Source organism: Alligator sinensis, unplaced genomic scaffold (genome assembly GCF_000455745.1).
Source record: "Alligator sinensis unplaced genomic scaffold, ASM45574v1 scaffold219_1, whole genome shotgun sequence".
Taxonomy (NCBI): domain Eukaryota; kingdom Metazoa; phylum Chordata; order Crocodylia; family Alligatoridae; genus Alligator; species Alligator sinensis.
The window spans coordinates 4,370,193-4,388,472 of record NW_005841866.1 but is presented as its reverse complement, the minus strand read 5'-3'; the positions used below and the strand labels follow the sequence as shown (position 1 = coordinate 4,388,472).

Here is an 18,280-nt window from a genome sequence, read left to right as displayed (position 1 = left end):
TCGTACCGCCTCTCTAGGTCATGTTCTTTTTCCCTAGGCAAGATGCAAAAGTTCATCAATATGTTAATTACTAAATCATTAAACACTTAAAAGAACCTTTAACTTACATTGATTTTAGGACTCATAACTGACTTTTCTCTTTAACTTTAAGCTACTCCAAACAAATGATACTCAAACTTAAAACCTTCCTCAGGTAGAATATTCAGTAATGCTGCTTTTTCAGTTTCCAAAACGTCTATTTTAGTGAAGTCAGTTTAACTCAATTGTACTATTATATATAGTTAGTATATATTCAGCCTGGGAACAGCTGTTGTGGAATGTGCAAAGCATGATACATTCTTTCTTATCTAAAGAACAAATTCTAGCATCAAACAATTCAACCAGACAGTATGAACACTGAAAGGAATATCCCAGGTACATTCTGACCTAATAAATATGGAAAATTAGACACGGGATTAGAAAGCTTAAGTTTGAGGTAGATTCTTCTATCAAGTTCAGACACGAGAAGAAATTTGTGAACATGCAACTCATTTTGTTGTATTATAAAGGAACTATGCATATATCTACACTAGGTGGCATACTGAAAGAAAATCAGCTGGTAACTGAGAAATACTGGAAAAGTAGGACTGCTGGGATCATCACAAATCCTAGTTTAATAATGAGTGGTATTTGTTTGTTTCTTCTTTTATGTCTCCAATAGCTGCCCAATACTGTCCATTTTTTTTAAAGTATGTCGCCATTAACCAAATCTTGCTCTGCACTGATTTCTAAGTAACATTACTGCACTGGAATTCATGGATTCATTTTTCAACACTTCAACATTGCTAAAGTAGTAAAGTGATTTTATAATTCTGTAGAGCAATTATTAGTTTAAATGTAATGTTCTCCGTAAAATTAGTCTTTGTAGGTCATATTCCAAGTACATTTCAAATGTAGTTGCATACTTCTGTGCTGTACTTTTATTCTACCGTTGTTTTTGTCTTTGAACATATAAATTGCACTTGGTATCTCCCCTCCACCAGCTCTTGCTGATCTTACACCACTGCAATATTTTATACTTTCATGCCTGAAATATCAGAAAAACTAGTGACTTGCTATGTTTGGAAAACCTGGCTTATTTGGGATATTTGAGGGAACATTTTGAAGTCTGATAGAAAGAAAGTAAAAAAAAAAAAAAGCATCTAAATTCTGAGTAACATACTGATAAATCAACCTCTTGTCAACAGGTTTGTTCATCCATACTTACAGAAGAGAAAGCTGGTTCATTCTTCTTATTAAGGCATTTTTCTTATTAACCAACATGAACCATTCCTGCATCATGGCTTCCTCTTCTTCTGTGTTCCTTCCTACAACAAAACCAGAATTATCATGTATAGGACATTGACAAATTGAGCAACATATGTCAGGGTCCATTTTTTGAGCAGCAGATCTCTCTTGTTATTGGGTATTAAAAGGTAATTTTTCAAAAGTTAGTAATATTATAAGAATAGATTTTGAGTGCTAGGTAGCCTATCATCATCTGACTACTCAGTCTTTTAAAGCTGATATTCTTCAGACATATTTTACTGCTCCTTAACACACTGGTAAGTTTTACAGAACTAAGTACAATATGCAAAGAGTGTTCTACCACGTAAACCCTTTTAAGAGGCTTAACTGTTGTTATGTTTCAATGAAAAACTCATGGTGCTGATGGATACATGGTCACAGTCAGGGTCAATAACTAATTAAAATATGATTACAGGTGAAAGCCACTCCACCCACATAAGGTTGGGTATTCAGGATCTATGTAGGTGAAATTCAGAGTGGTTGGTGGGCTGACCATAACCTAGAATCCATGGCAAAGGTGCTGGGCTGTTGCACAGCCTCCCCATTGTTACAAACACTGTTCCATAACTGGGGACCTGATCCTATTCTCAGCAAAGTCAAAAGAAATGCACTGACTTTACAGAAGGCAAACAGGCAGCCAGCTGTCTAGGGGTCCCAGTCTCTGCCTACATCTCCTTCATGGCCTTCTGCATCCATCTATTCAAGACAGCACAAAGGCCCTTCTCATGATGCACAGGAAAGGCGTGGGCACCTTTGTTTAGCTGGTCAGCCAACAGAACCCTTGCACGCCCCTTAAAGGAGGTTCTGCAGTGTCTAGGGCTGCGTTAGCCCTCCGCAACACAGTGAGTTTCATTTCACCTGCAGTAAGGAACTAGCAGGAAGTTCTCAAAGATCCTGATATGGAGCTTGAACCTCCATTTGTTCTAACATGCCAACTCTCACCTTTCTCAAAATTGGGCTGAAAGACATTTTTCATCTGATGTCTTAAGTGAACTATAAGACTCATGATGCATCTCTTAGGGTAGAAATGAGTTTGGAAAGAAACTTTCTCTGGTAGCAAGGAAGCTTGAGTCAGGAAATCTGGGGTCTTTCCCTTGGTTTGCCACTACATTACTGTCACCTCAGGCAAGTCTTTCTGCATCTCAGCTGCGCAGGAATAATAATATAGAGATAACACTACTTGCCTATACCTGTAATGGTGCTGAGTATTAGATGTTTGTAAGTGTTTTGAAATCTCTGAGGCTAGGAACAGGCATCGCATTTGTTCTGGACAAGTTGTGCCTGTGTTTGTCCTGGACCAGAAAAATCCCGGGATTGGTGTGTACACACACAGAATCATAGAAAATTAGGGTTGGAAGGGACCTCAGGAGGTCATCTGCTCCAACTCCCTGCTCAAAGCAGGATCATTCCCAACTACATCATTCCAGCCAGAGCATTGTCAAGCTGGACCTTAAAAACCTCCAAGGATGGGGATTCCACCACCTCTCTGGGTAACCTGTTCCAGTGTTTTATTACCCTCCTAGTGAGACATTTTTTAGTAGAAAGATTTTCCTTTGCTGCGACTTGAAACCGTTGCTCCTTGTTCTGTCATCTGCCACTGTTGAGAACAGCCTAGATCTCTTTGGAACCGCCCTTTAGGTAGTTGAAGGTTGCTATTAAAGCACCTTTCAGTCTTCTCTTCTTTAGACTAAATAAGTCCAGTTCCCTCCACCTCTCCAACACCCTCCCAATCAGGGTTTAGTAAGCAGCTGAATGCGCCAGTGCTTTTCTGCCATTGATTCAATGATGCAATCCTGGGAAAACTGTACAGACACACTTTGTGATGTCCTGCGACACTTCTTATCCTGGGAACCTCTTTAGGGTTTGGCCCAGGACAACAGACATGGATAACTGAAGGACTGTACTTCATCCTGGGATACAATTTTCTCCCGGGACAGATGTGACATCTGTTTGTAACCTGAGGTAAGTTGCTATAAATGGGGGGAAGGCATATTATTAACCTAATGTGATGGATCATTAGTGGCTCAAGAAGCTAGTAAGACAGAAAAAACATTTTGGGTTTTACTTTAAAAGAAAGCTCTTACATTCTGGACATTACCATCGGAAACATGCCCAGTTCAACACAGCTACCCGTCTTGCACACATTTCCAAATAACATGTTAATGTACAGGCTGCACACAGAGTTGCTTTTTTCAAGTGGATATTCCCTAGCTGCACAGAGGATAGCCAGCTGTCTGCTTGATACTGGTTTCTTCTCCTTGCAGCCCAGTGGCTCTGAAGTCCATAGAGGAAGAATGAGAAAAGACAGGGAGAGGACTGGGCAAGTCAAGGATGATATACAAGGATTGTCTCTGCACTGCTGATGGGTATATACTAGAGCTGTGCGAAACGGCACTGTTCCGTTTTGACTTGCATTTCGAGGTTTTGATGGAACCGTGTTTCATTTCGAATTTTGTTTCAATTCAAAACTGCTGTTGCATTTTGTTTTGTCGAAACAGTGATGCTGTTTCAACGTTTCGTCCATAGGCTATGACGGGGAAGCTCGAAACAGTCTCTCTCATCCAGCAGGCAAATCAGGGTCCCGCGACCCCGGGATGGCTGTGCAGGCTATGCCAGTCCTCCCGGGGTTGTGTGCCAATCTGTCTGCCGGATGAGGGAGGGAAGCCAGGTGCAGCTGCCTGGGACCAGGGAGCTGGGGAAGGGAACTGAGCCAGATCGCTCAGTTCCCCTCCCCAGCCCTACGATTGGGCTGGGGAAGGCAACTCAGCCCAGCTGAGCTGTGTTCTCCTCCCCAGCACCACCAGTGGGCTGGGGAAGGGAACTGAGCCCTGCTTAACTGAGTTCTCCTACCTAGTGCTATGAGCTCAAAAGCTGCATACTGCAACTCCAATGAAGCTAGGCTGCTAGGGGTATGGGCAAAATCAGTGGGTCTGCATGTATGTCCATAGCCTCCCCAGCCTCCAAAGACTGGGGATGATTCTGAAAGATTTTCTAAAGCAGGAAGTTAAGCTTCAGCCCTTGCCAAAACAATAAGGGAAGGACTTTGCCTTGTGAAAGATACCTTCCCCAAAACCTCCTCCTCTAGGTTTCCTGTAGGAAGCTATAAAGCCACAGTTCTGCAACACTTATAGTTCTATTTAGTAGCTCAGCATTCCTCCAAAGGCTGTCCAGATGACAGGAATGTTTGGCCCTAAGTTGCAGATCAAAGAAATTATTTTATTGGTGCAAGTGTCAGGAGCACCAGATTCTGGAAGCAGACAGTATTCCTCAGTATGTCAGAGGAAAGCAGCCTCTCTCTGGAATGTACCAAGCAGGTTGCAATTTTTTAAAATTTATTTTTATTTATTTATTTGGGGGGGGGGGGGAGGAGAGGGGAATTTGTTTCTCATTCATGCAAATGATCAATTTACGCCCTGAAGCTAAACATTTCATTCCCCTGAACCACATAGGAAAAAAAGTTTTTCAACCAAGGCAAACAGCTATCTGGCTAGAACAATACTCTATTGATTAATTATACTAAATTCAACATTTAGTGGTTGTTTATAGAATACTCTGGGATCTCTGAACAAATGGTGCCCTTACATTTGCTCTCCTTATATTGGTGCCCTTATACATTTGCTATGTTATGTTGGGTTCTGCAAGCCATTTTCAACACACACACACACACACACACACACACACACACACACACACACACACACACACACACACACACACACACACACACACGTAACAGAAACCCTTCACTGTAGTTCTACTGGTTTAGACCAGCTGTGAATCTAACCCTTAGTTTTACCATGACCAATGTTCCAGGGCAAGAACGTAATATAAGATGCTAAGACTTTCTACTTCTACGTAGAAGTTTTTCTTCTACAAGTAAAGTTAACTGCAGCACATAATTCAAACATATCTCAGTAAAAGTTGTATCTATCTGGATCTTAAAAACAGATGTGTACCTTCAATATTTTTATGCTTACATGTATACTGACATGAAATGCTAAAAAAAAAGGGTTTCTTTTGTTTTTTTTCAAGTGAGTCAACAAAGTCTTTAGTGTTTTACAGTATTTTTAATCTTTTGGGGGTAGCTGTTTTTGTATTCACTTTGGACCATGTGATGCCCTGACACCAGTCATGTGATATCGACTGCGATAGGCACAAATCCCCGGGCAGCAACAAAAGAAGAAAGAGTAAAAAGAAAAAGCTGAGAAAAAGCTTGCAATTTGGAAAAAGGCCAATTGTACCCTGGTGAAGGCCTTTTTGATCAGTGAAATGACACATGTGTGCAATATTAATAGCAATAGATTGTGATTTTTTTTGACCAAGGGCTTTTAAATTCTTGTACATACATCTAAAATAGATACTTCACAACAAATAGAGTAAGCCTCACTGCCACATAAATAATTTTAAAATTGATATTTTCAAACACCACAGTATTAGCTAATTTACTAAATTCAGCATTATTTTCTTCAGTGGGAGACTGAATAAAAAACATTTTCAGTCAAGAAAAATAGCATGCTGATAGAGTAGTGATATCTGTAAATTAAAAGCACACTTGCAATTGCTAAATGAAATAAAAACATAGGATTCCCCCTTACCACCCTCCCCTCCCCAATTCATTTCACACTTCCACTTAGTAAAACTGCTCAACTGAACTGCTACGGCTGCTTATTCCCATTTATAAAGTGTAAAATTAGTATTTAAATAATTTGCTACAAATGTTTGAAAATTCAGAATGAGAAAATATCTATGTTCCTCTCTGGAGAAACAATACAGATTATTTAAATGAAGCAAAAAACATGTTTGAGAACAAATAGATAATGTGTGTGCAAACCTCTTATCTGAGCCAGTACAAGATGATGAAAATCTATAAATACCACAGATCTTAAACATAAAATGTTTTTTTTCTATAATACATGCATTACACCATTGTTTTAGATTTTTTTAATGAAAAAAAAAAACCTTTTAAAGCTAGTAACTTGGACCATTACAAATTAATCCTGACTTTAATAACTGGTTAAAGACCCCTTCAGCTTTATAAGTAACAAAAAATATTAAAGCCTGTGATCACAGCGAGCTTTTCTCATTTCTCCTCTAACCATTTGTTATTTAATCCAATACTAGTAATCCAATTTGTCCATCAGACTTTTAAAGGGCAGAATGCAACTTCCCCAGCTTAGACACTTTTCAAAGTACAATATATTTTTCAAATGAATGCTGGATGTTTCATTTTTTTCCCCAACTGTTCCTAGCTCTAATGTATGAGGAAAAAAAGAACAAGATGAACATTGTTCGTACTGATTAAGTAAGAGCTCATTAAAGAGCTGTCAGTGCCATACTTTGAATATGCATGAAGCATATAATCAGATCTAGTACCGTCACTAGAGGAGAATACGGTAAGTACAAAGGATTGATTTAATTACTTAGAGTGGGCTGTGGTGGTAAAGCAGTCTTGTTAGCGCAAAAAGAAAAGGAGGTTGTATTCTGGCACGGTTAGGGGAAAAAGCCAGTTTTAGCTTCTGCCACAATACCTAATCTCAGGATAAAGCACTTTACATTGTAGCTTAAAATGAAGACTGTCAGTATTCTAAAAAGGCCAGAATTCATCTTATCTTGTTTAACCTCACCTGGTTAACTCTCTAGCAGAATGTATTTATTCTCTTTAACGCATAATTACGGTTATACCTTTTTATCCTATAGCCACAACAGTGACTTCTGAAAATAAAATCTTAAAATAAGACTCTTTAGGTCTGCAAATACCACATTCATTCAAAATGCAGAGTAATTGAAAGATGCAACAATAAAAATGAAGATGAAAGAGTATGGCTCATCACTCTTTTAAAGTACATATAAAAAGCCAAGGCAATGTTTTAATACAATATTACTCAATATTTTGTAGTGAGAATTTTTAGCAATGCCTCTTTCATTAATTTCCTTTTTTAAACAATAAATTCCTGCTTTGTTTGTTCCTAGGAAACCTGGGGAATTTTCTCAAATCAACTCTCTCATTGCCATTTTCTAATTCATTGTCTGGCTTGAGTGCCGAAGGATGCATGTTCTATTCTTCTCTTCACTTGACATCTACCAGATCCCTCCTCAATGATTTGGAATGATCCCAATACCAACAATGAAATACTCCAAGACCTTAAATTCTATCAACAGATATATACAGGCCAATCCCATTGACTTTTAGGTTTAGGCCCTGCACTGTAATATCCCTCATACCAGAATCAAAAATGATTGTAGCAAAGTGTTCAGTGACTGTCCAACAAGTTAGGAGTTTATTTAATGACACCAGTTCTACCATAAATTGGCTCATGTCTTTTGGTTAATCCCATGCACCAAATAATTATTTTCATGACTGTTATTCAATGCTGACTCACACTTTTTTCATTTGCAGGATTTTTGAATTAGAAGCCTATTTTTATGTTACAAATTTTTGAAGACAGCATAAATGAATAACTTATATTTTGATGTTGCGCATCTTTGACACTGCTTTATACAGTATCACTTATATTAAACACTATAGGATTTATCAAGGGGCCTGTAGTCTAAGTCATACGTTGATTCCTTGTTAAACATTTTAATGACCAGTACTCTGATAAATAGTTATTTTGAATCACTCTAAAAGCATCATTCATTTTTTTTCTGCTAAAAAACCCCAAAACAACCCCCAACCCCTGATCATCCAGCCATCAGCACTTCCATGTACCATGAGGCTCATTATCATTTAAGCCTTTTGGGCAGCTAGACAGTTAGATAAACTGAGAATGGATTAACCTAGTATGACTGTACATTTCTAAGAAACCAGTGAAAGAAGTGCTACAAAATGTTATGAATGCCACTTAAAAGAGAAAAAGCAGCAACATGTAGCAACAAGACTAGTTTACTATATAAATGGATGAACACAGTAACTCCTCTACACTTTATGCCATCATAAATCTGTCAAGACAAGTAAATAGATGAAAATAATGTTTTTTAAAAAATTGTTAAATCTACATGTATTTAGCTGTTGTGAAAAAATGAATTACAACCCACAGAAGATATCTATTAAAAGGTTTCTACCAGCATCCAAAAGCAACACATTCAGTCTGGCAAGAAATAACAGGCTTACGGAAATCACTTTGTATGCTGCCTTAAGCAGCAATTGTTTTTAAGTTTTATTTGCACTGCATATTCTATGTGCCATGGTATAATGGTTAAACAGAAAATTCCACATGTCTACCCATTTACTTCAACAGAACAATATGAAAAAGAACCTACTTAAGTCACAGCCCATTCTTCACTCATTTGCTGATGTTTACACACAGTTTTAAAATAGAATAGATGAAGCTTTCTTCACTCAACACACTTGGGTGAAGAGGCCAGCAGGAGAATGCCAGCGCATGTGAACTAGAGATGGGTGAGTAATGAAAAAACTGGCCAAGGTCTATATGAGAGGACATGCTATTTGTTTTTTGCGACTGTTCCAATGACAATCTGGCAATCACAAAATTGTTGGTGCATTCCTAAATTTCCACAAATTTTGGCCTGAACTTCTTTTGAAAATCTGTAAAAATGCACTATTTGCCCATGCAAACAAATGTTTTATTCATCCAATCAAGATTAGCAAAATGTCAAAATGCTCATATGAAAGAAACTGGAATTTTTTACCACAGAGAAGATGCACATATGAAATAATGAATGCCAGAGAAAAGATAGAGCAGGAACTTTATTTACCACATCTCCCAGAACATGATCACGGGAAAACTCAAAGAAATTGAAGGGTGGCAAATATAAACTGATTAAAAATAAAGAAAAAAAAATATTTTTCCTAAACACTTCTCATTACCTGTAGAGCTCATTGCCACAAGCTATCAGTGATGCTAAGAGCTCAAAAAGGCTGAACAGAAATCAAATACCTGTATGGAGTGTTGTAATTGTAAATATTAAAATAAAACAAACTCAAAACCACTCCTCCACCCAAGACATTGAGAAGGAACCTAACTCCTCATGCTTTAGAACAAACCCAACTATTAGAAGGTATGTGGGAACTTTCCCTAAGGCTAGGTTATACTATTACTGCCAAATCATAGATGCAGATTTTCTTCTGCTCTTTTGAATCAGCTGGTACTGGTCACTGTGGGAGAGGATATTTTGGAACTAATATGACAATTAAATCTTGATCTAATATGATCATTCTCACGGTTTTATGGATCAGTCAGGGAATAGAAACAATACCATATGTCTCAGGTAACCACTCAAGACATCACATGCAGAAAGCAGTCAAAAGACCCAATCCAATCCCAAATGAAACCAGTGGAAATCTTTCCATTGACTCCAACAATGCACTTACAATGGACCCAAAGGAAACAGTTTCTGAACAAACCAATTGAATAGTGTTAATCTATATCAGTAGGTACATTCTTGAATATAACAAATGCCTTAGTAGGAAGGGTTAAATTCACAATAAATATTATTTGCAAGAAATAATTATGGCAGCTCCAATTTGAGGTGTGTCAAGTCATACTGAGAATTCTGGTCAAGATTTTGCAAAAGTGACTAGTGAGTTTGGATTCCTCAATTTTGGGTAGCTTTAGCTGAGGCATTCTAATTTGCTGATTTGCTGAAAAAGAGGCTCCTTCATAGTGCCCCAAGTTGGGTTCTCAAAATCTGAGAACCCCCGCTATCACAATTCACTTTTGAAAATATTGGCCATATACAAGTCCATGTACTGTGAACTACTTTCTTATTGTAAGAGGGTTTTTATGTGGATTACCAGAAAAGCAAAAAATGTCAAAAGAATCTGAGATAATTAGTGCGGCAATAAGGCTGGATGCAGCTATGCTGCATGTAAAGACAAAGTTCAGACAGGAGACATCTGCTACTACCACTAGACACTGTGAACACCAGGCACAAGATACAGTGTTTCTGAACCATTAAATAGTTTATTTGATTTTATTATTTTATTATGGTAAATAGACAAAAAGGTTATGCACATGACATTTCCAATGGGAAACTGGACATCAAAGAGCAAGCTTTCAAAACAAAATCCTTAGTTACCAATAGAGGACAGTCCAGGGCTGCAGCTGGAGGCACCACATCATCACCATGCTTAAAATAATGTTATGACATTTTGAGTTTTAAAATAAAGGGGCGGGGGGGAAGATGATGCCTTCTCCCTTAAAACTTAGTAACTGGAAATGTGTAGTGAATCGGGTGTTCTGTCACTGACTCCATAAGCAGTACCTTGGAATTGTGGTGCTCAGCCTACACTAGAGAAACATCTCTGGCCTCTCACAAAATAACCTCACTGGTTACTCCAAAATACCTGAACTCACTGAGAAACTACCATATAAACAATTTGGATGAACTCTATTAAAAGCATCAGTTCTCAGATGAGGGAATGAAGTTCTGCTCATGGCTTCCCCTGTCTGAACATTATGGGAAATACTGAATGAAAGTTAAGAACAGGTTTCCTTATCGACAGCGCTCTTGCCACATTTCAAGCAGCTTCCAAAAAGACACCAATGTTCACACACACAAAGAAGTCTAGCAAAGGTAGGACATGACTACCAAGAATCTACCAGATGGAATTATTTTATGGAGTACTGTCTCTATCTCAGAGCTGAAAAGACCAGCGATGGAGGCAGTGGGGAATGTAGCCTTAGGCAAACAGTGGAAAGCCAAGCAGGCTGTGTTGGCACAGCCCACAATTGCCCCCTTGCCATCAATGGCCATGCCCGGTGGGGCCCCTTAGCCCCTGGTTCTGGGGCAGGCCTTGCTCCTAAATTTCCTGGCCTTCCCTGGAGGAAATTGCTCCATGGGCCATATGTTGGATGCCCCTGAACTCAAAGAATGCCAGATCTCATAGGAATTGGGGCAAGAGGAGAAAACACTTCAGCTGAGAGTTACCTTGGGTTTGAAACTGGGAACCACCCAGTGTATAGATATCAGTATGAAAGTTAGTAAATAGACACAGCGCATGAAAGGGCATTCATTTTCTTCACTCTACAAACTGATGTAATGACTATCAGAATATTACCTTGGTAGAAAGCCAGTAGCAATTGAATAAATGGTCTTGAATAACCATTTACAGAGCTGATTAAGAACTATATGATAGACTTAGGATGGAACTGCTTACCAAGACCAGGAAGAGACATGGTTTATGCTTTCTAAATTCAGATCAGAGGGGGTGCATCTACATGTGCGCCCAACTGCTCAGTTGCTGCTGTGCAATCATTTAGTACTACTTGATCTAGTACTTGCTCTAGCAAGTACTAAATGACTGTGCAGTAACCACCAGTACTGCGCAGTCCCAGCACTGCATGGGTTGTTTCTGACCCTACCACACAGTAGTGATGGCATCACAGTTCATGCCTGCTGACGCTACATCGCCATAGCTCATTGCTACAGCGACATAGCGTCTTGTGTAGACGCGTTCAGGAGGTAAGAGTTCAACTGAAAATCCCTCAGCAGTTTGATGCTTTTTGCCTTTAGAATACTAAATGAATGAGCTCAGTAGCTCTTGCACAGGTGGAAATAGCTTTGGACCTGAATTCTTAGTGCCATGGCCAAGGTTCCCAGTCCAGGATAATTATTACAGAAGCTCTTGACATCTACTTTGGTTTCTGAGATCTTTTGGAATTTAGGAGAAGCTATGGGCTGAGGAAAAAAGTACCTCAGCCCCCTGTTCATAATGCAGCAAAATGTATCCACAGCCCACAAATTGAAATCTATCAATTGTCTGTAAAATATTTGAAACTTTTTTTGCTGCTGTAACACAGTGATCTATGCCTGAGAGTTCTCCAGAAAAAACTGTCTGATGTATGTTGGGCCCAGGGACCATTTGCTGGAAGAAAAGGCTGGCAGTTGAGCTTTTGTGCTTTCAGATTGAGAAGTAACATCAGGCACTTTCCTCTGAATGTTTCTAAGTTTTCTTCTGCTGGCCACTGCTTCTCATGCCAGAGTTTTTATCGTACTTGCTTTTTCATTTAACAAATGGATGTCTGGATGTGATGCTGCATTGGTAGGAGGGGTAGCCTGAATGGCCTCACAAATCACTCTTGCGGTTTAGTATGGGTCACGCTACCCCGATGTTTACCAATTTTTGCTTTATATTCTTCATAACATTTTTTCCTGATGCTGAGAAGGAGGTGGTATGTGTGCGTGTACGGGGCGCATTGTGTACAAAATGCATTTTTGAAGGGAAAGACCTGAGTTCATCACGATGCTCCAAAGAGATGATGCTGTCTCATAGGTGAAAAAACACAACTAGGTGATTATGAGTCAACAGTGTCCTATTGATGCAAAAAAAGAAGTCAACTGGAGTGTATTAACTCCTGCGTTAATAGGAGTGTTGCATGCAATTCACAGGAAGTGATTCTTCCACTCTATTTAGCTTACCTGGCATACCTTGCCTGGGTTTTGGGGCCCATACTTCAGAAAAGACATGGACAAATTGGAAAAAATCCAAAGAAGAGCAACAAAAGTAATAAGCTATCTAGAAAACATAATCTATATAAAAGGAAAGTCTGGAAAAAAATAGGATTATTTACTATGGAGAAGATAAGACTGAAGGGGATTTGGTAGTAGTCTTCAATTACGAAAAGGATGGTTGTAAGGGGGAGGCTGACAGATCATTCCATGTGTCCAGAGGGGACAGGTCAAAAATTAACAGCCTTAAAATTCAACAGGGGATCTTTAGGTTGAAAGTGAGGAAGAACTTCCTAACTATGAGGGTAGCTGAGCGCTGGAACAGGTTACTCTGAGAGATTGTGGAATCTTTTATTACTGGAAGTTCTTTCATGCCCACTGGACAAACACATGGCTAGGACAGTTTAGACAGGGAAAAGCCTTTTGAACAGGGGTTTTGATTACAAGACTTCCAGTTCTATACCTATTTTTCTATTACTCTATTTATTAGAGGATTTGGTAATAATTATAACGCATTTTGAAGGTAAACCTTAATAATATAATGTTGGTTTCCAAAGAGTAAAAATCGATTGATGCAAATTTTTGTGGACTATTCTTACATAGAACCTAACCGATAAATTGTTTCACCTAAAACCCTTCATCATTCTTCCTCTCACAATTTACTACTGGCTTGTAGTGTTATTATAGTCTCCTTACCACAGGTTGATCTGTTATGGCTATGTATAAAATCAGAGACATTTATAATGAAGATGCTGAGAAAGCTTTACCATAACAACTCAACCAATGGCATCATATATGTATGCTTTGTATTTTCTTAATTTCTGGGAAGGTTTCTTTTCTGTTATTTCATAGTAGCAGATAACAAGGCTTGTCCTTTTTCTTGAAAAATATTTTTCTGATTTTCCATTTTTTGGAGCAATTGCCATCGCCATGCTGCTGTTTTGGTTGCCATGGCTTATGTACACATCCAAATTTCCCATAGTATAACTGGCTATCTCTTTGCAATCTTATTATTTAGTCAGTTTTCAATTAACCTAATGTTAATTATGCTGAGGAAAGTAAAAATAATGCTATCGATTGGTACCACATTAACTGGATGTTGTAGTCACAGTGCGTTACTTGTTTATTTTTCAAGTAAGATAATAAAATACTGAATGATCACGTGTTGCTATCAACTAATCAAAACGTGTTACATATATGCATGAATATTTCTGCATTTGAAATTAAACTCTACTGATCTCTTCCATTTTTTAATTTTTATACAGAGACCATATTTTTGTTATCATTCTTCAGGGTTTCCATAAGAAACCAATATGCCTACTCATGGAAGAATAATAAACTAGTCATTAGGAGTTAGGCCCAATATATGTATTTTAAGCACAGGATTACTGATCAAGTCCAAAGAAGTACAGTTTGAATAAATACACATGCATACATACAAACAGCATGCAGTACATCCCGCCATCTGAACTTGCAAAGATTTACCACTGTACCCTTCCCTAATGATCCATAGATTGGTAACAGAATTGTTATTAAATTGAGTCTTACTCGGAAGTAAATCTGAGCCCTCAGAATTATTCTGTTTTACCACTAACACTAGTGGCTACAGATACATCAGACTTGTTGAGATTTTAAATTATATTTCAAAGTCTAAGCTGTTTTATATAGTATGCTTTTTTGCAATTACAAATTTGTATGATAGATTAATAAGCCTCTATAATGCAAACTGGAAAATTAAGCTTTGTATTCAGGTCTGTGAAGTTGCAGGACATTTTGGGGGATTTATTTTTGATAATGAATCTATACATACACACATCATCAAGCACCCATTGGAAAGCAGAACACTTCAAGTGATTAATATAGCTAAAGGGGACAGATAAGAGATCGGTGACACAATCACCTGGTAAAAACCGTAAAAGGTGTTGTATTAAAAGGCTTTTACTTTACATGTGAAATAATACTAAGAAACCTGTATTTTAGCACTTGTACTCAACAAGCACTCCAAACTATGCCATGATGAGAACAGAAACCCATCCTTTCTAATAATCTTGTGACAAAAGCTAAAAGACATCATCCTATTAACTAGTGATCTCAACTGCTAATGCAGAGTACTTCCTGGTGCCTTTTATGTAGAATGCTGCTATTAAAAAACCACTAAACATTCACTGTGAACAACACAGAATCATTCATCTTTTATCAGCATCTCTTGTTAGAAGAGTATGAGAAGGGCTGAAGGTGTCATTGATATTATAGAGTGGAAATTAATCAGAATTTTTTCTCATATTTTCCTCCTCACACTAATTTACTTTTGTACAAATTTCCCCCTGCTAAAAAGTTCATACCCAACCCCCTGTTGTACTCTTTTAAGTTGAGAATATTCAACGAGTGCGTCAACTGAAAGGCACCAGGTCCTAACACAAAAAGCATTCGAAATTCTCATTTAGTTGTCTTTATTTTGCTAGCGCCATGTGGTCCTTGAAGATGTAGAAAACACGGGAAGCCGAGTAAAGATCAGAGCAAGCTCATTAGCATTCTGACAAAATTGGAGTGGTGGAGATGTATAGTTTGCCTAGTTTGTCGTTTTGAAAGCTACCGGTGGTAAGCTTTCTATTTCATTGTGCTTTTGTCTTTTTTGGGGGTTTTCAACGCAGCAGGGTGTTTGTTAGCCTAGGCTTTCTCAGTGCATTGTGGGAACCTTTCCTGCACATTCAGCCTATATAGTATCATTCTAGTTCAAGTCAAAAAGTTTTTTTTCCTACGTATTTAATAATAACCTATACTAATGTATAACGATTGCCTTTATGTCAATACCCATTCCAGCCAAGCACCTGAATTGTTGAGTTTTAAAAAAAAGGAGCTGTTTTTTTAAATGCTTCTTAAATATGTTGCTATTTTTCTTGAAAAGGAATTAATCTAAATTCCGCTGTTTACAATAAACTAGGAATGAATTTGAGACAGATTCAGATGATTATAATTTAAAAGCAAACCTTTCACTATATAACATCCCAATTCTATTTCAGGGACTCTTGAAGAAAAGATTGGTTTATGCTCCAGAATTACGTAAATAATGAATTACCTCTTAGAAGACCTAAAGAACTTATTACTCTGGTCATTTGATTTTTTTTAAACATAAGGCTCACTTTGAAGGGCTAAAAGGGCTACATTAATGCTGCTATTCAACATGAACATTTCCAAGTTGCAATGAAATGGATAAAGGTCTTTTTGGATGAATTTATCTGCTAAATCCTTGTGGTTGCCCTCCTATCTTGGATGATGACCCAAAAGAATGTCAACAGCTCATTTCCCAGAAAGCTGGAAAGAGTCACTATGCAAGCCATAATCTGCACATTCTCAAAGAACCATTTCAAACATTACATTTCACAAGCTGTTTAAAGTGATTTTTCTCTCATCTCCACTATCCTAACAGTACTTTTGACATCAGTGCTTCTGAAATGATGGGTTAAACAAAGTTGAAACATGACTTCAGCATATGGCCCCCACATTCCTATTCTTACACATGTACACACAGACTTTCTATACTATGCTATGCAACACTATACATTTCATACCCACTTTAAATTTACATTATAAAATGATGGCCACACTACATGAGCAACAAGCAAATAATGATGCAAATATAATACGTAACACCTGATATGCTGTTTGTATTTTTAATGCAGTCTCTATCAAGTGATAATTTTCACAATTGCATATATCCTCCTACCCTGTTAGAACAAACCTCACCTTGAAAGGACGTAAAATGATCTATATATTGATGCAGCTAATTTTATTTAGGAATGTGGACTAAAGATATATTTACTTAGCAATATAGAAAGGATTATCTAATATTAAGGGGCAGACTTCATTTTATACAAAACCTTAAGAATTCATTTGCCTTGTTATATATTTGGATAGCATCAGTATGTTTATCTAATAGCATCATAGTTGCATCAAGCTCTTCTTACCAGGAAAACAAATGTCCTAACAGAGTGGATGCAACCTTTAAAAAAAACCAATATAAGTAATTAAGTTTCTTGTGACTGTGAAAGCTCTGAAATACCAAAATTACATTTAGGGTGAGGACTGACAGAGCCATTTTTGGTTTGTCATGCTGAATTCTAATTTCTCTTTAAGTACGCATTCAATGCAGTTGGCTCTATCAAAAGGTATTTTGTAATGTTAATGTTATTATATATGATAAAGTATACTACTTAAATGGGCACTGGGGGAAAAAACTTTTCAAAGTCAGTAACAGCCATTACTTGAGATAAAAAAAAATGTGAGAGTCTGTCAGATTCAGGATTTCACCCACATTTAAATCTATTGCAGACACTGTCACTATCCAACCAGGCTCAAACCCATAAGAGATTAAAATAAACTGGAGAGAGTTATAGTCTCAACAGTAAAGACAACTGAATTATTTCCTATACTTTGCAATGTGCTTATGGCTGCAAATTATTTATCTCCTTCACTGCATTCTCCTACCAAAGTTTCTTGAATAAGATTCGTCTGGACCAGCCATATCAAATTAGAGGGCAGTCAGGAGTGTCTAAGTCCAGCTTTAAAACAAATATCATAACAATTACTTAGCCATATGGAAAATAGGGTATGCCTTTCCTGAAAGGCTTTATACATTTTCTATCTTAAATTTCAACTTCATTAGAAACTATTTCTGACTAGCAAGCCACAAGATTGCTAAATATCTAACTGCTAAACCACCATGAAGACAGAGCCTTTTTTAATGGCAGAACTTTTTCTGAGATGCAAATGAACAATAATCTAATTTCTACAGCAAATTAACTGAAAGATTCATTCTAATGTTTTCAAAGTCTCAGAAATTAACTGCCTTTCAAAACATATGTAATATATACACATACATGCACACATACACATATACACACGCTAACAGTATCCCCCATTATACCAAACTTACATCTTCAGAAGATCTCACATTGTACTTATGTTTAGGTTCCTATGACTTAAAGGCCAGATGTTTCACAAATGACCAACAATTGGAGGTTAGAATAAATTAATGACTGATTTCTGAGCTTTGATGGAATTAAGCATACTTCTTTTCTCAATGTGCTATGTGAATGTTCTCCCGTTAAACTTTTTTTTCTTTTTTTTTTTTTGACAAGTAAGGCCACCCGGCAGAAAACAACTGATGCAAAACCCAGGAGTAATCCCTCTGTTTAGTTCAACACTGTGGTTAGCCTTAACACTGCCTCTATTATCCAATGGATTTAGAGAAACTTTCATTTATTTGTTGGCCTCAGTTTTCAACTTTGTTGCCTTTTTTTTTTAAAGAACCCAAGACCTATTCCTATGTAAATACATTTGCATACAGTCACAATGAAACATTCTGGGACTCTGATTAAACTTGCACAACTAGATAGCTGCTGTGTGCATATTTGTGATCTCCACATAAGCACTTTCACAAATACATACAAGTAAATGAAGTTGGTGTCAATGCTGCAAGAACCTCTAAAATTTAAAAGAAACACATCACTGCAGACTATGTTAAAATGCCTAAGCTGATGTT

The 18,280-nt window shown here is 37.6% G+C and overlaps 1 protein-coding gene across 1 annotated transcript in view; it reads right to left on the bottom strand.

The window, feature by feature from the left end:
- The window catches only part of EHBP1 (EH domain binding protein 1), a 355,074-nt gene that overhangs the window by 7,617 nt on the left and 329,177 nt on the right, over positions 1 to 18,280 (bottom strand). Inside the window, exons 21-22 of the mRNA XM_025192426.1 lie at positions 1,247 to 1,346; positions 7 to 33 (exon numbers count right to left, since the gene is read on the bottom strand). Coding sequence (XP_025048211.1) covers positions 7 to 33; positions 1,247 to 1,346 — 127 coding nt within the window. The remainder of the gene's footprint in view (positions 1 to 6; positions 34 to 1,246; positions 1,347 to 18,280) is intronic.